The following is a 16,168-nucleotide window of genomic DNA, read 5'->3' as shown; positions in this document are numbered from 1 at the left end:
TGAGGTTCCCAGGGGTACCTGTCCCCTCCCCAGTGGGTGCTGCTGCCCCAGGGGTACCCCGACAGCATCAGCCCCGACCCCCTCCAGTACCAGTGCTGGGACGCCATGGGGGTGGGGGACGGCGCCTCCACCATCACTGGGGCCACCCTCACCTGGGTGCTGCACGGTGAGTTCCCCCAATGCCAAACCCCCCCCTTTTCACCCCAAAATGGCCCTTGGTCTCCAGATCAATGTTTGACCACCAAATTCCCCAGGTTTACCCCAGAATTTCTGTTTGACCTGATTCGCAGAAACAGACTCTACAACTGGAATAGAGTTATGCAGCAGGTACGTTTACTCTGGCACTGGGGTGCAAGGGGATTTCACCACAAAGCTTGCACCCCAACAGCACGTTTTACCAGAAACTGATAGAGTGTGGATATCCATATTCATTGGGTTACGTAACACAAACATCCATATGCATGAGTGAGGCTGGGTTAGTTCTAGAGGCTGGTGTCAGCAGCCGATGTTTTGTTTGCACCAGCCCATTGCCTCCTGGTGGGTGTCTCTGGGGGTCTGTTGGAGGAAGGCTCACAGTCCTCCTCACCTTGTAGTTTTCCATGGAGCATGTGCAGATTCTCTTAGCCAGTTTCTTGAACAAGAGTGGTTCCTGCTGGTTTACCCCCTCTATCTAATCAAAACCACCAGTATATTGGTTTCTACCGCCCGTACATGGCTATCTATCCACTTCAAAGACTAAACTTGCTAGAAGCCATCTGCTTTCCAAGGACATGTCTCTTATTTTTGCTGAACATTGTAGTTCTTGGTAAGTTTCCACAAAACAGTCAGGGCAAGCAGGATTATTAAGCAATATTCAGAAATCATTACAAGTTGCTATGAATTGCTGTAAGTAAATAAGTTGCATAGCAGGTGATCATTTTCTTGTATCAGTACACTTCTCCCCTGCCCGTGGTTTGAGAATGAGTCAGCTGTATCAGAAAGCAAGGTTGTCCCTAGGAGCCTTGCTTTAAATCTTAGGTCTAGTAAGGGGTACACTTACTTCTTAAGTCAAGGTCACATTTGTGTCCTGAATGGTTTTTGGTTTGTGGTGTTTTGTGTGGGTTTGGTTTTTGGTTTGATGGTTTGGCGGTTTTTTTTTTTTCTCTTCCATGCTTTAAAATATGAAATAAAGAACAGTAACCAATAAAACTAAATCTGTTATTCATTTAGTCAGTGCTATGGCTAAATCTTTCTTGTCTTTTCCAGCTATCCTTGTTTAAATAATAAATCACTGCACCATGAATAAAGTGAAGACTTTCAAATTTCGTTTAACTTCCTTTTTTTCAGGACTATGCTAAAGCACAAAACTTGGCTCTTCATGCTTGCCATAATACAAAAGTTGAAGCAATGCAGGCAGAGGGTTGTTATCCGCTGGCTAAGTCTTTTCATGTACAGGTAGGGCCATTTTCAAATTGAGATTACACTTAAAAATCTGTTTTATGAAAGTTCTAAGTGTGAAAACACTACCTGTTCTTTGATTCTTCTTTTTCATTAGGGAGATTATGATCAAGCTTTCCAGTATTATTACCAGGCCAGTCAGTTTGCCTCTTCTTCTTTTGTACTTCCATTTTTTGGATTGGGTCAAATGTACATTTATCGAGGGGACAAAGAGAATGCGTCACAATGCTTTGAAAAAGTTCTGAAAGCCTATCCAAACAATTATGAGACTCTGAAAATCCTTGGATGTCTTTATGTGGCTTCAGAAGACCAGGAGAAACAGGATATTGCAAAGGTGAGTTTTGCTTCTGCCAGCATCATGCTTTTACATCCGACTGTAGAACTTAGAAATCAGACTTGAAATCAGACTGTACCTGAAGCTGCATAAAACTCAGGGTTACTTGGCTGTAGATATGGCTGTCATGAGAGATCCTCTGAGCTGTGGAGAGTCACAACTTCTCGACAGAACTGAGACTCCTACGGGGCTGTGGCTAAAGCAAGTCCCGGAACTGCGAGGAGCCCCAGCCTCACCTTTGTATTTGGCACTGTGCAAAGGGCAGAATTCCTCACATGTATGTTATAATTCTCTGAAGATGGTAAGTTAGCTAATGTTTTCCTGAAGGCAGCAAATTAGCTAGTGAGTTTCATAAAGCACTTGTCTTAGCTTCTCCGGAAGGACGATATTATGCTTTTTTTGATAAATGACAGTGTGTTTTAATGTAGTGTTGGATAACTGAATACAAAAGGTGTTAGACATCATTTTTCTTGCCGCTCATGTTGCTGTAATAGTTTCTGCTTCTCTAACACTTTAAGCGGGTTTATGTTCTACAGAAAAATTCATTAATGAAGGAAGGAAACTAATGCAATTTTTTTGGTGACAAAATTGTGCAGGTGTTTAAGATGTTTTCTTTTGCAGTGAGGTATATCTGTCTAGTGTTAAGGTTAATACCTTCACTCTTTCTTTTGATTGTTTTCATATTTTTTTAAACAGTTTGTGCGTCCGCAAAGAGGCGTAATTATCTTTTGCTGTTTTTCAGGGTCATCTAAAGAAAGTCATGGAACCATGTCCTGAAGACGTAGAGGCATGGGTTGAGCTCGCCCAAATTCTAGAACAGACTGATATACAGGTGTTATTAATACACACCTGGCAAATGATGTGTGTGCTTCTCACAAGAGCACAGAGAGCTCATCCTCTTCTTTCTTTCATCCACGTTCTCTCCCTGTGTAAAGGGTGCACTCTCAGCCTATGGTACAGCCACACGCATTCTGCGAGAGGAAGTACATGCTGACGTCCCACCAGAGATTGTGAATAATGTGGGTTCTCTGCACTTCAGGCTGGGAAACCGAGGAGAAGCAAAGGTGTGTTACTACTCAAAGTTTGAACTGAGTTTCTTGATCACCTAGAAGTTTTCCTTGAAGAATATTCTAGAGTCCTTTATTCCTTTTTTTTTCTTTTTATACTTTAGACATACTTTTTGGCATCGCTGGATTGTGCAAAAGCAGAAGCTGAACATGATGAGCATTATTACAAAGCTATCGCTGTAACAGCGAACTATATAACCTTGCCCAAATCTGTGAGGTGATGTCTGAACTTCATGAAGCAGAAAAACTCCATAAAAACATTTTAAGAGAACATCCGAATTATGCTGATTGTAAGAAACGTTTGGTACTTTAGTTTCACAGTCCTCCTTTTAATACCAAAACTCTTCCCATTTACAGTGTCTTTGGGTCACCTTCTATCTGTCTTTGCTTCTTTTCATAGTAGTTTTGGGGCTTACCTACATGCTATTTCCCTACCTTCTTTTTTTAAAGCCTGCATCATCCTTATAGTCTAATATTCAGCTTGAAGCCTTCTAATTCTTGGTAAATCATACTGTACTCCAAAACTCTAGCAAAATTAGCTTATCTAGACTTGCATGCCTTTGCTTACTTGCGCCCCACCCCTAACAAAGCCTTAGTACCTCAGCCCTCGGGTGCAATCAAGGCCATCCACTTGATACACCCAGGCTTTGCAACCCTGCCTGTGTGGGTGGAAGTAGAGACCCTTTGGGAGAATCATTTTATCTTGGACCTTGGCCCTCCTCCAGGGAAGAAGAGCTGTTGAGGGTGTTAGCACAGCTTCTATGGCACATCCTGGTTTTCCTCCTCACTCTGCTTTTCCTCTTGCCCTCCAGTAGCGGACCTGTGGTATTTGCTGCAAAGGCAGGGTGGTAGCCCTCGCTCAGCAAGCTGCAGCACACAGCATGCCCCAGCCTCATCTACAGCCTTTTCCAGTTTGTTTTCTGTTGTTGCCTGCTGACTGATACTCTTCCTAAAGACTGTGGAGATGGGACAGCCGTTTAAAGTGATAAGAGAGAGTTATGTAACTGGTGTATCCTCTTTTCTTTGAGGTTTCCCAATCGTCTTTAACTTATGAAACTAATGAAAAACATTCACATTACTTTAACTGTCAGAAATCTACAATTTCTGTATCACCACTGTGGATGGACATTCCTCTTCACAAGGTGTGTCTCACGGTGAATAGGGTATGAAGGGTGTCTCGATGTTTGCTGTCCTTGGCAGACCAAGAAAAAGACTGCTTTTGAAATTCATGCATGGCCAATACTTTCTTTGTTTGAGATAACTTTAATCTGTTTCCTGATTTTAATTTTCTTTTCCATTTCTGTTTTTAGGCTACTTGCGCTTGGGAGCTATGGCTAGGGATAAAGGGAATTTTTATGAGGCTTCTGGTTGGTTTAAAGACGTACTTTGGATAAATCTGGTTTGTAACCCTTTAAGTGTTTACAGTTAAAACACTTGAAATGCTACCTTCAAATTTTGTTTTCCTTTTGTTACGTTTTGATTTTGTTCACATAAACTAGGGGAAGAGGAAAAAACTACTGTAATCTGCTGTCTGTGTGTTTTGTTGTTCTTTTTTAAAATATAGAATTCTATTTAAGAAAAATAGTGTTTTATACTTGAAAAAGTAACCTTGCAAGGGAAAATGATACTTTTGCAAATTACAGTGAATTTTTATTTAGGACCATCCGGATGCTTGGTCTCTCACTGGCAATCTTCATCTGGCTAAACAAGAATGGGGTCCAGTACAGAAGGAATTTGAAATGATATTGAAACAGCCCTCCACACAAAATGATACTTACGCCATGCTGGCTCTTGGCAACATCTGGTTCCAGACGCTACATCAACCCACAAGGGACAGAGAAAAGGTAATGGGCGTCTGTCTGCCCTGTGTGTGTTTTATTTATTTAACTTTTGCAGGCTCTTAGCTACTCAGAGCCTTTCCTTGATGCCTGTTTGGCATCTTGTAGTCTGTCAAACTTCTGGGTAGATCTTTAATACCCCATTATAGACATGAGGGATCAACTGAGGTACTTCATTCTGCGGGAGAAGCGTCATCAAGATGGTGCATTAGCAATCTACAAGCAAGTACTCAGAAGTGATCCAACGAATGTGTATGCTGCTGATGGCATAGGTGGATATTAGACTCTAATTTTCCTTCAGAGGTGATGATATTCTTATGTTTCATGCTTTAGTACAGAGTTGTTTTTGCAGGGCCTGAATGCTGTGTAGTGGAGCACAGGAAAAAATGTCTTTCGTGTGCAACTATGTCCCTTAGTTTTTAATGGGGAACTTCATTCCGGCAATATTTTGTTTTCTTTGGTAAGAGTACATGGTACTTGAACCTGGAAGCTTACACTGTAAATATTACTCTCCCCTTAGGAGCTGTCTTGGCACATAAAGGATATTTCCGTGAAGCTCGTGAAGTTTTTACCCAAATGAGAGAGGCAACAGCAGATATCAGTGACGTGTGGCTGAATTTGGCACATATCTACGTAGAACAGAAACAGTACATCAGTGCTGTGCAGATGGTAACATCTCTAAATTGAACTAAATAATATGTTGGGTTAGATGACTTCTGGGTGTTTTGCTGCTGTCATAGCAGCTGTGAAAGTTTCTGAATAATATTTTAACAAGTTAGGTCTGTTTCTAGCATGCTGTTAGCTGTCAAGCCTAGATTTAAAACCAAACTGCCAAATGTGGGTAAGGGGTAACAAAGCAACTACCATTTGTACACTTTTTTTTTTTTTTTTTTTTTAGTTAGCAGAGTTAAAACTTAATTGGGTTTGAATTTTGGTCTCAGAATTAATTTTCAGTGAGAGAGGTTTCAGTCAGCATAGTTAACTGTATGTGATTTACATTCAGATGTTACTGAAGAAAGTAAATGCAATTTGTTGCTGGGATTTTTTTTAATAGCAACAGTTCCTATTTTTGTTCTTGCAAATGACTGCATAAGTAATAATCGGAGCTGTCTGAAAAGATGTGCCATGATTTCTTTCACCAAAGTTAGTATCACAAGGTAATTCATGTTGAAGAAATTGGTTGAGGTCATTTAATTCAACCTGCTCAAGCAAGCTAACTTCCAAATGTCAACCTATTCTAACTAGATTCCCTCAATTAGTTGATGAAAGGCATACAGGTAAGCTGAAACAAAAGCGTACGCTGAACAGGACAGAAGCTAAGAACAAAATTCTTTCATTGAGAGTGGGTCCACACTGAGGCTCAGAAATACTTACATCAAAGGAATCTTGAAGCATTTTGTGATGGTCATAAGGAGAGATACGGGGCCTTTCTTGTCTGATCAAGACCTCTAGTCCCTGTCCTCCAGTGAACTACTGTTAAAAGCTTTGGTCACACAATCACATTTATTCTGTTGTGTTTGAATTACAGTGGGAAGCTGGGTATCATTTTCACCTTTTGATTTGTCAGAAAAATGTTGTACTCATTTGCCTGTATATTTAACTACAGCTGTTAGCAGAAATGTGTTTATTTCCTGCGGTGTTTTATCGATCCCTGGGTTGTGCTATGCAGTCAGCACAAGCCACAGTCTGAGACCCATGGCACTGGACTCAAAGGGAGATGAACTGAATAGTCTAGCTTACTACAGCCACAACAGCTATTCTACTGTACTCTATCACAAAGCATACCCACCCAAGGCAGATGTAAGCTAAACACAAAAACTTTGACTCTAAAGATGAGTGAAAATTGGGCGCTCACAACAGTGTGATCCAAGAGTAGTGGATCCAAGCATTACAGTTTGGGCAGTTCCTGTACTGAGCTGGATATAAAAATGACTTTGTATTCCTTACTATTTTGGAGGTTTAGAAAGGGTGAATGATTCCTTGAGAAAAGAGTATGTCAAACGAAAGGTGCTTGTTACTGACAAGGATACAAGTTTCGTAACTGAAGCTTTGATTCTAGACCCACAAAACCTCTAGTAACGAGTCGTCCTTTACACTCCAGAACAACTAGATAGCCCTTGGCATGCCAGTCATTCAGCTAGCTGGACAAAACCAATATGTTGCTGAGTTATCTGAAAGGTGTGGATTTTTTTTTTAATTAATTGCATCAGATACATGGAATCACTACATTAAATATGTTTCAATTTATAAAATATCTTGTATGAATAAAGAAAATAGATTTCATATCATATAGCGGAGAATAATTGAGTGCATTTAAAATGTCGTGCTTGTTGGACTTACTTTGCAAGTACCACCTATTGTAACGATTCTATTGTATTTTAAGACCTAGAGAGCCTCCTGCACTGCTGTCAGTTTCCAGGAAAATCAGGTACTTGCTACAGACCAGCAGAAAGACTTTTCTGATCAGTGAAAAGGAGGCATCTATGTAGCATGACACACTTTAAAAAGGAAAAGGCGTATTAGCAGTAATGCTTTTTAGGAATAGAAACACTTACTGGAGTTAGGTTAAATAAGTAACGATTATCACCTCTTGTTTTGATTTTTATTCCTTTTTTTTTTTTTTTCCCATTTCAGCATGAACACTGCCTCAGAAAGTTCTGTAAGTATCAAAATGCTGAAGTTTTACTATATTTGGCCCGAGCACTCTTCAAATGTGGGAAATTACAGGAATGCAAACAAACTTTGTTAAAGGTACGAACATAAAACATCATCTATCACAGAGTGAAATTACTGTGAGTTGATGCATGTTTGTGTCTCTAAATTCAGTAGTCTTGGATTGAAATAATGGTGCTCACTCTCTGTATGGCGCTTCAGTATACCCCTGTATCACACTGCGGCACATCTTCACAACTCGCTTTTTATTTACAGGCCAGGCACGTAGCGCCAGGGGATGCAGTCCTTACGTATCATACGGCTTCAGTGCTACAAAGACTAGCTACCTGTGTCCTGAAAGATGTAAAAAGCAATCTGAAGGAGATGCTTAATGCTGTGAAAGAGCTGGAGCTAGCCCACAGGTAAAGATGATTTGTTTCTAATCATTAGAATCTATTTTGTTGTTCCCTTGTGGTAAATTTGCAGTATAGATCACAGATCTGGTTAGACAGACCATCATCTCCTGTGAAGCGCTGTATGCAATTCTGGAGTTTCTAGTAGGAAAACAAGGCTGAGCCTGACAAAACTGTGTATTCAAACTTGCTCGAGAGCCAGTTTTGTTTGGCCACATGGCCAATATGTTTCCCAAAGGGTTTTGTATTACTACGGTGAAGATGTGCTTCTTCCTGGAAAAGCACAGTTGAAAAAAAAAAAAAAAAAAAAAAAAGTTGAAAATTATTCCACTAACTTAATACTTTTTTTTTCATGATTTCTTTCAAAACAGCCTATAAGGCTCAAAAGCACATCATTATTATATAAGGCTAGTTAATGACTGGTAGTTCTCCTATTGGCAAATAAATCCTAATTACTTCCATGTCTTAAGAACAGAAGGAGTTTTGGTGTGTTTGGGATCTTTCAGTTCTCTTTGAAAACGAAAAAAAAAATCTGGGCAGAGAACAGTGTGATTAATCTGATCCAACTGTAACCCTCTTCTTCAACCACTTATTCTGCTCCTAGGTATTCCTCCCGTATCTGGTGCTTGCTTTATGCGCTCCTAGCTCTGCTGTTATGTTGAGGATAGATGTTGCCTTTCAGTAATTTTGGCAACTGAAGCAAGCCGTTCACACAAGCAAGCACTTCACAATTCTAGTGCTTTACATAATGCAAACTAAAGATTCAGACACAAATTCTCACTGAAATTCCATTAGCAGCTTGCTGTTACTGTTTTGGGACAGTTGCTTGAAAGCCTTTATTTTTCAGAAGTCTATCACTTTGGAAAATATTTTCCATAATCTAAAACTTCAGCAAGGAATTATTTTCTCCACATGCACAAGAACTTGAGTTCAGTCTAGCACAAAAGTTCTTAATTTAAAATGTCTCTGATGGAGTATGGGAAGAAACTGGCAACCTTGAAAGTTAGGAAGTCGTTTTCTTTAAATTAATTGAAGAAACTGTTTTCAAGACACTGATCATCACAGCTTGCGCATCGACTTGAAGGTTTGTTGTATTCGTGAGGGCCTGTCAGACAACTAGGTTCCAGGAGGGTGTTCTGGAAGGTCTTGTAAAACATGAGTTTTCCTTCCTTTCCTGATGCTGGATTCAAGCAATTAAGCTGTGACAGACAAGGAATAAATCTGCGGGCATCAGCAATGTACTTACTGCTAGGAGCAGTAAATGAAATCTTAGAAGTCTCTTTAGAATTTTTCAGGGGGTTTGTTCTGCTCTAGAGGGGTTTGAGAATGTTTTAATTTTGGAGAACTCTGAATGTGCATTTCTACTGTTGTATTCAAAGGGGCTGCACACAGCCAAAACTGGTGAGATGTACTCATCTGTTGAGTTTGAGAAGATTGTAATTCAGGAGTAAATGCTTTGGTTTAAGGCAAAATGACAGTAAATATATAAGTAATGCCATATTTGCTTAGTTTTGTTGTTTTTTCCTCCAGGGTTGCTGAAGACAGGTTTCAGATGGATGGATTTAAACAAACGGTGGTTGAAGGGGGTTTTTTAGTTGTTTGTGGTTTTGTTTTTTTCCTTTATCTTTGAATCTCATCAATTTACTGAAGGGACATCATGCTACAGAGTGTTGGTGTTGGTAGCCCAACAAGCTACTCAGGAATGTGAATGCAGAAGCCATTCCTATCTGAAGTCGTCCCAGGCTGCTGCTGCTGAAGCACTGAGCTTGCTGTTGGGGTTCTGTGGGAGTTGTGGGGGTTATCGGGGTCCTGGGGGAGGGGTATTTGGGTCCTAGAGGGAGCGTAATGGAGTCGGGGTGGGGCGGGAAGGGGGATGTTCTGGAGGGGCTTGGGAGGTTTACTGGGGTCCTGGGGGTGTCTTGGGGGAGGCATTGGGGTCTGGAGGAGGGTCTTGGTGCTCAGGGGGTGTTAATTGGGGTCCTGGGGGAGTTGAGGGTGTTATTAGTGTCCGGGGGGGCAGTGTCTAATGGGCTCCTGGGGGCAGTTTCTGGGGGAGATATTGGGGTCCTGGGGACAGTAATGGGGTGCAAGAAGGGTCCAGAGGGGGGTCACTGGGGTCCTGGGGGGGATCTTGTGGAGGATATTGGGGTCCTGGGGATATATTGGGGAGGCTAACGGCACTCAGTGGAGTCCTGGGGGTGGGCTGGTAGGGTCCCGGGGAGATATCTGGCATCTTGGGGGTAAAGTGGAGAAGTGGGGGCCAATAGGATCTGGGGGGGGGACAAACACTAATGAGGTTGGGGGGAGGGGGGGGCGCTGAGGGTGTTTTGGAGGGACCTGGCCGTGGCAATGCAGTTTGGGTGGGTTGCACGGGGGATTTGGGATTCCTGGGGGTCCCAGGGGTACCTGTCCCCCCCCCGGCAGGTGCTGCTGCCCCAGGGGTACCCCGAGAGCCTCAGCCCCGACCCCCTCCAGTACCAGTGCTGGGACGCCGTGGGGGCGGGGGACGGCGCCTCCACCATCACTGGGGCCACCCTCACCTGGGTGCTGCACGGTGAGTTCCCCGGATCCCACCGCCCCCCCTCTTTTCACCCCAAAATGGCCCTTGGTCCCCAGATCTGTGTGTAATCCCCAGAACCACAGTTTTGCCCCAATATTTCTCCACTGACCCCCAAAACCATTTTTGCGCCCCAAATTTCCCACTTTGAACCGGTGTTCCCACTTTGCCCCCAAATCAGCCTCAGCACCCTCAAAACTCTTACATTTCATCCCCAAAATCTATCTTGAAAGTCAAAACCGCATAGTGTGGCTCCAAAATCTGTTCTAGCAACCCCAAGAGCCTTCCAGTTTCACTCTAAAATCTTTCTTGGACACCAAATTCCCCGTTTTACCCCAAAATGTTCTAGTTTGACTGCCAAATCTCCCACATTCTCCCCAAAACCCCTCTTGGATCCAGAGAATCCCGCAGTTCGACGCCATAAATTACTCCAGCACCCCCAAACCCCGCCAGTTTCATCCCCAAACCCCCAGTTTGACCCCAAAACATCCCTGTATGCAAAATCCCTTTTTCCCCCCCTGTAACCCAAATTCCCCCATTTCACCCCAAATCCGCCATACCTGCAATTGCCCCTTTTCACCCCAAACTCCACCATGGCCCAGATCCCTCAGTTTCATCCCAAACCCCATGTTCCCCAAATCTCTCAGTTTCTCTCCAAAATTCCTGCCATGCCCCAAATCTTCCAACTTCATCCCAAAACGTTTTTGTCCCAAATCAACCAATTTCACCACAAAACTCCCTTGTCTGTGGGCACTCAGGGAGCTCTGGGGGCAGGGTCTGTAGCATAGTTGGGGTGTCGAGATTTATCGGGCTCCCCGTGCCCCTGGTGACCTTATCCCCCTTTCGGTGCCCCCAGGGCAGGAGAAGGAGGGGCCCTTGCTGGAGGGGACCCCGCCGTGCCCACGAGCTCTGGGCGGAGCAGCAGCTCTGCTACAGGGAGATCCCCGAGGCCTGCGTGGGCTCCTGCCAGGCCAAAGACGCTGCGAGTGTCCCCCCATGTCCCCAAAACCTCAGGGGGTCCCCACCCCATTTTTTGGGGACATCGTGATGTCCCCAGCTCAACACTCACCTCTAGGGTCGGTGGCCTCTCTCTCTCCTGAGGTGGCCGCACATCCCTGCGTGCCCGCGGCTGGAACCAGAGGGGCTCTGCCACCCCCACACGTGTGCTGCTGCCCGGAGCCGTTCTGTTCTGCGGCGTCCGAGGTTTGGGAAGGCCCTGGCGGCAGAGGGCTGCGGAGGGCAGGGGGCGGTGAACTCCCCGCAGGGGCTGTGGTGCCCGGCTGGGTGATTCCTGCTGGCCGAGGGCAGGCAGTGCTGGGGGCGTGGCCTTCTGGTGGGCGGGCCCATCCCCAGAGCCCCGCCCACTGTTCGTTAGCTGTCCGTCGGGGTCTGGCCGTTGGTCCGTTGGAGCCACCGGCCCCAGCGCCGGCAGCACGGAGCTGTGCTGGCCCGGAGCGGCGCTGGGAGGAGGCAGGGTCTGGCCGAGCGGCGCTGACCGGGCTCCGGCAACCCGCTTCCCGTCCTCGCTGTCCCCGGCTGGGCCGCGTCCTCGGTGCACAGCGAGGGTCCTCCTGTCCCGGGCAGGATGGGCCAGGCCAACGGCTGCTGCGGCTCCAGGTGGGCTCCCCCCGCGGCTCGGGGACGGGGGGGCACGGCCGCGCCCCGCAGCAGCGGCCTTTCTGACGCCCGCCGCGCTCTGCTCCGCAGGGACGCTCTCGCCGACGCAGAGCCGGTGCTGAGCGCAGACGTGCAGCTGACCCGGGGCTGCAAGAGGAGCGAGAGGCGCCTTCTCCTCCTCCAGGGTGAACTGGTGGTCACCAAGCTGCGGTGAGACCCTCCGAGCCCAGCTGCCGTCGCCCCACGCCTGGCCCCGGCACAAGGGCTGGCACACCCTGGCCCCAGGCCCCGGGACCTGGGTGCTGGATGCACCAGTGCCCGCCCCAAGGGCAGGGGGGCAGCAGGGCTCTGCCCGGGGGGGCACCCCAAGGCGGCCACCTCCAGCTCACTGCCTGCCTCCGCTCTCTGCAGAGGTGGCCCCACCCTGCGCCCACAGCTCCGCCTGGCCCTGGACCAGCTGTGGGTGCTGAGCGCCGGGAAGGAGGCGGCGTGGGAGGAAGAGGCGGAGGGTGTCGGCAGCCGTGAGGAGAGGAGCTCCCTCCTCTTCCTCTGGCCCAGGGGCTCCTGCACTGCCACTTTCGGGTGAGTCGTGGTGCCACGTCCCCCGGCCGGGCAGGAGAGGTTCCTGTGAAGGGCCTCTGCCCTCCGTGCAGAGCCTGGGCAGGGAGCGGGCAGCACGCCGGCAGGGAGGGATGGGGGGCGTTTCCCCGTCCTGCATCCCCTGGTCGCTTTTGGTCCCCAGAAGGGAAGGGCCAAAGCAGCTGCTCTGGCAGCACAGAGGGACCAGGGCTTGGGCAGCGGCTCTGTCCCGCCCCACGGGGCTTCGTCCTGCCCCTGTGTCCTTCCCCACGGGGCAGGGCTGTGCAGGCACCCGCCTCTGCCCACGGGCTGGGGGGCAGCGGGGCCTGACGCCGTTTCTCCTCTTGCTGCAGCTCCCGGGCGCTGAAGGAGCTGTGGGTGCACACACTGCTGGGGTAAGCTGGGGGGTGCTGCAGGCACAGCCAGATGGGGAACACAGCTTCCCGGCTGGGGAGAGGTGTCCCTGCGGCTGCGGGCGGCTCTCGGGGAGAGCTGCCTGACAAGAGAGAAGAGGCGGCTTGGGGCTCACCCAGCTCTCTCCCTGTCCCTTCCCGGTGCACAGGACACCCGACGGAAGCAAGAAGCCCCGAGTGACCGTCGTCCCGTCACTCAAGCTCCTGGAGAAGGAGCGGAGCCGCCGCCATGCCGTGAGTGTCTCTCTGGCACGGGCACTGTCCCCAGCACTGCTCCTGCAGCCCAGCAGCACAGGCATGGCTGCTCACCTTCTGCCTCTGCTTCTCTCTTGCCCAGTGGAGGCCGTTCAGCACCAGGAGCCTGGAGAAGCTGGTGGAGAGCCAGGCAGAGGTGAGAACGGCTGCCTTTGCCCTCAGGCTGTGCTGGGGGGCAGGGATGGGCGTGCTAGTGGGGGGAGCTTGGGAGGATCCCTTGGTGCAATTCCGGGAGTGGGGAAGGTTGAGGAGCCACCAGAAATGCTGGCATATCCTGGCTGGTGGAACTGGGAGGAAACCTGCCACAAGGGGCAGAGGGCCGGGGAGATCAGAGGGTCCCCGCTCTGCCACGCTCAGGCTGCTGGTGCCGGGTTCTTGCAGGCTGATGTCAGGAAAGGGCCTCCGATGGCCCCGTCGAGCAGTGAGGGAGGACTTTGCCGCTCACCAGGTGAGTTTGGGAAAGAAAGGCCCCTCCTGCAAGTGGCTGGGCTGTGCTCACTTGTGCCTTGAGTGTCCCCATGCAGGTTGGGCAGCCTGAGGAAAGAAGTCAGCTGGAGGAGAAAGGACAGCACCGGGCAGTGGCCGCTGGGTTTGGTTCTGTGGGGACATGGGGCCTCTGCTGCTGCCCACAGCCTGGAGGAGGACAAAGCCAGGGCTGGGCCAGGCTGTCCTGGGGACACGCCGGCTCTCAGGAGCCCCCGAGCCGGAGATGTTGAGCCGGAGCTGCGGTTCCAGCTGCCGGTCCCTGCCCGTCCTGCCGCACTGCTCAGCACCGTGCTGCAGGCAGGGCAGGGCAGGGCAGGGCAGGCTCTGGGAGCGCTGGCCCAGCAGCATCCTCTGACAGGCTCTTGCTCTCTTTTCCTTTGCAGCAGGAGGAACCAGCAGCAGCAGGAGGAGGAGGAGGGGGCTGCCCTGGCCCTTTGCTCTGTGGCGGAGCCCGGCCACTGCCCCGGCGCCAGGGCAGGCGGGCTCCAGCTGCAGCAGGGCGCTCTTTGGGCAGCCCCTGGCAGCCCTCTGCGGGGAGGATGGCACGCTGCCCCAGCCCATCCAGGTCAGCCAGCCTGGCCAGAGGGTCCCCAGCCCTCCCTCTGCAGGCTCCGGAGGGCCAGCGGGTGTCCCTGGGAGCTCTGGGGATGGGGCACTGGGCTCTTCACCCCCAGCACGGAGCCACCTCTGGGCAGTGCTCTGGCCGCCGCTGCTGGAAGGCGGCTCCTCGGCCACACAACTGTCCTCCTGCCTCTCCCGCAGGAGCTGCTGGCCGTGCTGCAGCAGGAGGGACCATCGACGGAGGGGATATTCCGCAGAGCCGCCAGTGGGACAGCGCTTCGAGAGCTGCGGGAGGCCCTGGACCACGGCGCAGACGTCGACATGGGAAGCCAGCCCGCGCTGCTGCTGGCCGCCATCCTGAAGGTGAGCGCTTCTGCCCTGCGGCTGGAGGAGCTCCCGGCTGGCCCCCAGTGTTCAAAGGCTCACCTGGAGGCCTGGGCCTTGCAGGAATTTCTCCGGAGCATCCCCTGCAAGCTCCTCGTGACCGAGCTCTACGAGGACTGGATGGCGGCGATGCAGAAGGCCAGCAGGGAGGAGAAGATCTGGGAGCTGAGAGCGTGAGTGTGGGCAGCAGCCTGCCTGTTGAGCAGGAGCCCTGACCGCTGGCCCAGAGCACCTGGAAAGCTGCGCTGGCTCCCACCAGCCTCGGGAGAGTCCGGGGGACGCTGTGGGCAGCATCTGCTTTAGTAGCGCCGTGTTCCCTTTCCCCCAGGGTTGCCGAGAAGTTGCCCGCAGCCAACCTCCTCCTCCTGAAGAGGCTGCTGTCCCTCCTCCGGCACATCGGCCACCACGCAGCCACCAGCAGGATGGGCTGCAGCAACCTGGCCGTCTGCGTTGGGCCGAACCTGCTGAGCCCAGCCAACGCGGACCAGCTCCCGCTGGAGGCCGTGCTGGAGGTGACACACCAGGTGCGCGTCCCCACCCGCCGGGGCAGCCTTCCCGGCCCACCAGCGCTTGGCTGCGCAGAGGGCTCTGCCGGCCTCCTCCCGCCAGCAAATGCTGTCGGGGTGGCTGCCTGGAGGAGCAGCCCCACAGCCACAGCCTCTGGGCAGGAGCAGGGGGCAGGGGTGGCAAAGGTGCTTGGCCCCTTGTCAGGCAGCGGGGTGGAGACCGACGGTTTGATGCGTGCAGGTGAACGTGCTGGTGGAGTTTCTGGTGGAGAACTGCAGGGAGCTCTTTGAGGAGGAAGCGGGCAGCCTTTCCAGCCCAGCAGACCAGGAGCTGGCAGCCCCCCTGGAGAGATTCAGAGGTGAGAGGGGGGACTGGGGGTTGGCAGCGGCTGGGGCTTGGGGCACCAGAAACCTCTGTGTTCCTTCTGACAGGAACAGGCATCCAGTGTTGTCCTCTGAGCCCCGCTTGTCCTGTGGCCTCTCTTTGGCCACTGCTCTCCAAAGATGAACGTTTTCCTCTGCAGCATGAGCTGAAGCCTGCAGACAGGCCATCGGAGGGCTGACCACAGAAGTGTAGGGCTTTGGGTGGGTGTTGCTTTAGCTCTGTTTGCTTCCAAGAAGTCACCATGTTGCACCTGCTTTTGATTTCTAGATCTGCGTTTGGAAGAGCAAAGTGTCCCTGCAGGCAAAGTGGACACCGAGCGTCGGGCAGAAGCTTTGCTGCATGCACCCCCCTCTCTGCTCGGTGTCCTCACAGGGGCTGGGGGAGATACAGTGGTGGACAGTGAAAGGGGAGAGGTATGTCAGCTCCCCCAACACGGTGAGAGCGTGTCTGGGGTAGGAGGGGAGTTTCCAATGAGGCCAAGTCGCTGCTGTGCCTCGGCCTGGCAGTAGAGCTGGTGTGGGTTTGGGTTATTCCTCCGCCCCTGGGGATGATACATAGCAAGGGAAATCGCCACGGTGGTGTCTCCAGTGCACTCGGCAGGTGTTTGATCAGCTAAAGGCCCACAGAAAGACAGGGAAGAGGAGTTGTCAACTTCAGGGGGGTTTGCTCAGGCCCTGTTTTGTC

At 50.3% G+C, this 16,168-nt stretch overlaps 1 protein-coding gene across 1 annotated transcript; it reads left to right on the top strand.

Moving 5' to 3' along the window:
• The first annotated feature begins 318 nt into the window (after nucleotides 1-318).
• On the top strand, nucleotides 319-15,558 carry LOC141961810 (RNA polymerase-associated protein CTR9 homolog). The gene is given in 18 exon segments (XM_074909149.1): nucleotides 319-327; nucleotides 1,327-1,434; nucleotides 1,535-1,771; nucleotides 2,514-2,603; nucleotides 2,707-2,835; nucleotides 2,943-3,029; nucleotides 3,032-3,128; nucleotides 4,149-4,237; nucleotides 4,497-4,682; nucleotides 4,864-4,948; nucleotides 5,197-5,345; nucleotides 7,311-7,427; nucleotides 7,605-7,750; nucleotides 9,272-9,327; nucleotides 10,358-10,361; nucleotides 12,006-12,125; nucleotides 14,922-15,117; nucleotides 15,532-15,558. Coding segments are annotated over 18 exon segments (1,932 nt in total).
• The last annotated feature ends 610 nt before the right edge of the window (nucleotides 15,559-16,168 follow it).

The sequence above is a fragment of the Athene noctua genome, chromosome 6 (assembly GCF_965140245.1).
Source record: "Athene noctua chromosome 6, bAthNoc1.hap1.1, whole genome shotgun sequence".
NCBI lineage: Eukaryota > Metazoa > Chordata > Aves > Strigiformes > Strigidae > Athene > Athene noctua.
This window is presented reverse-complemented; position numbering and strand designations above follow the sequence as displayed.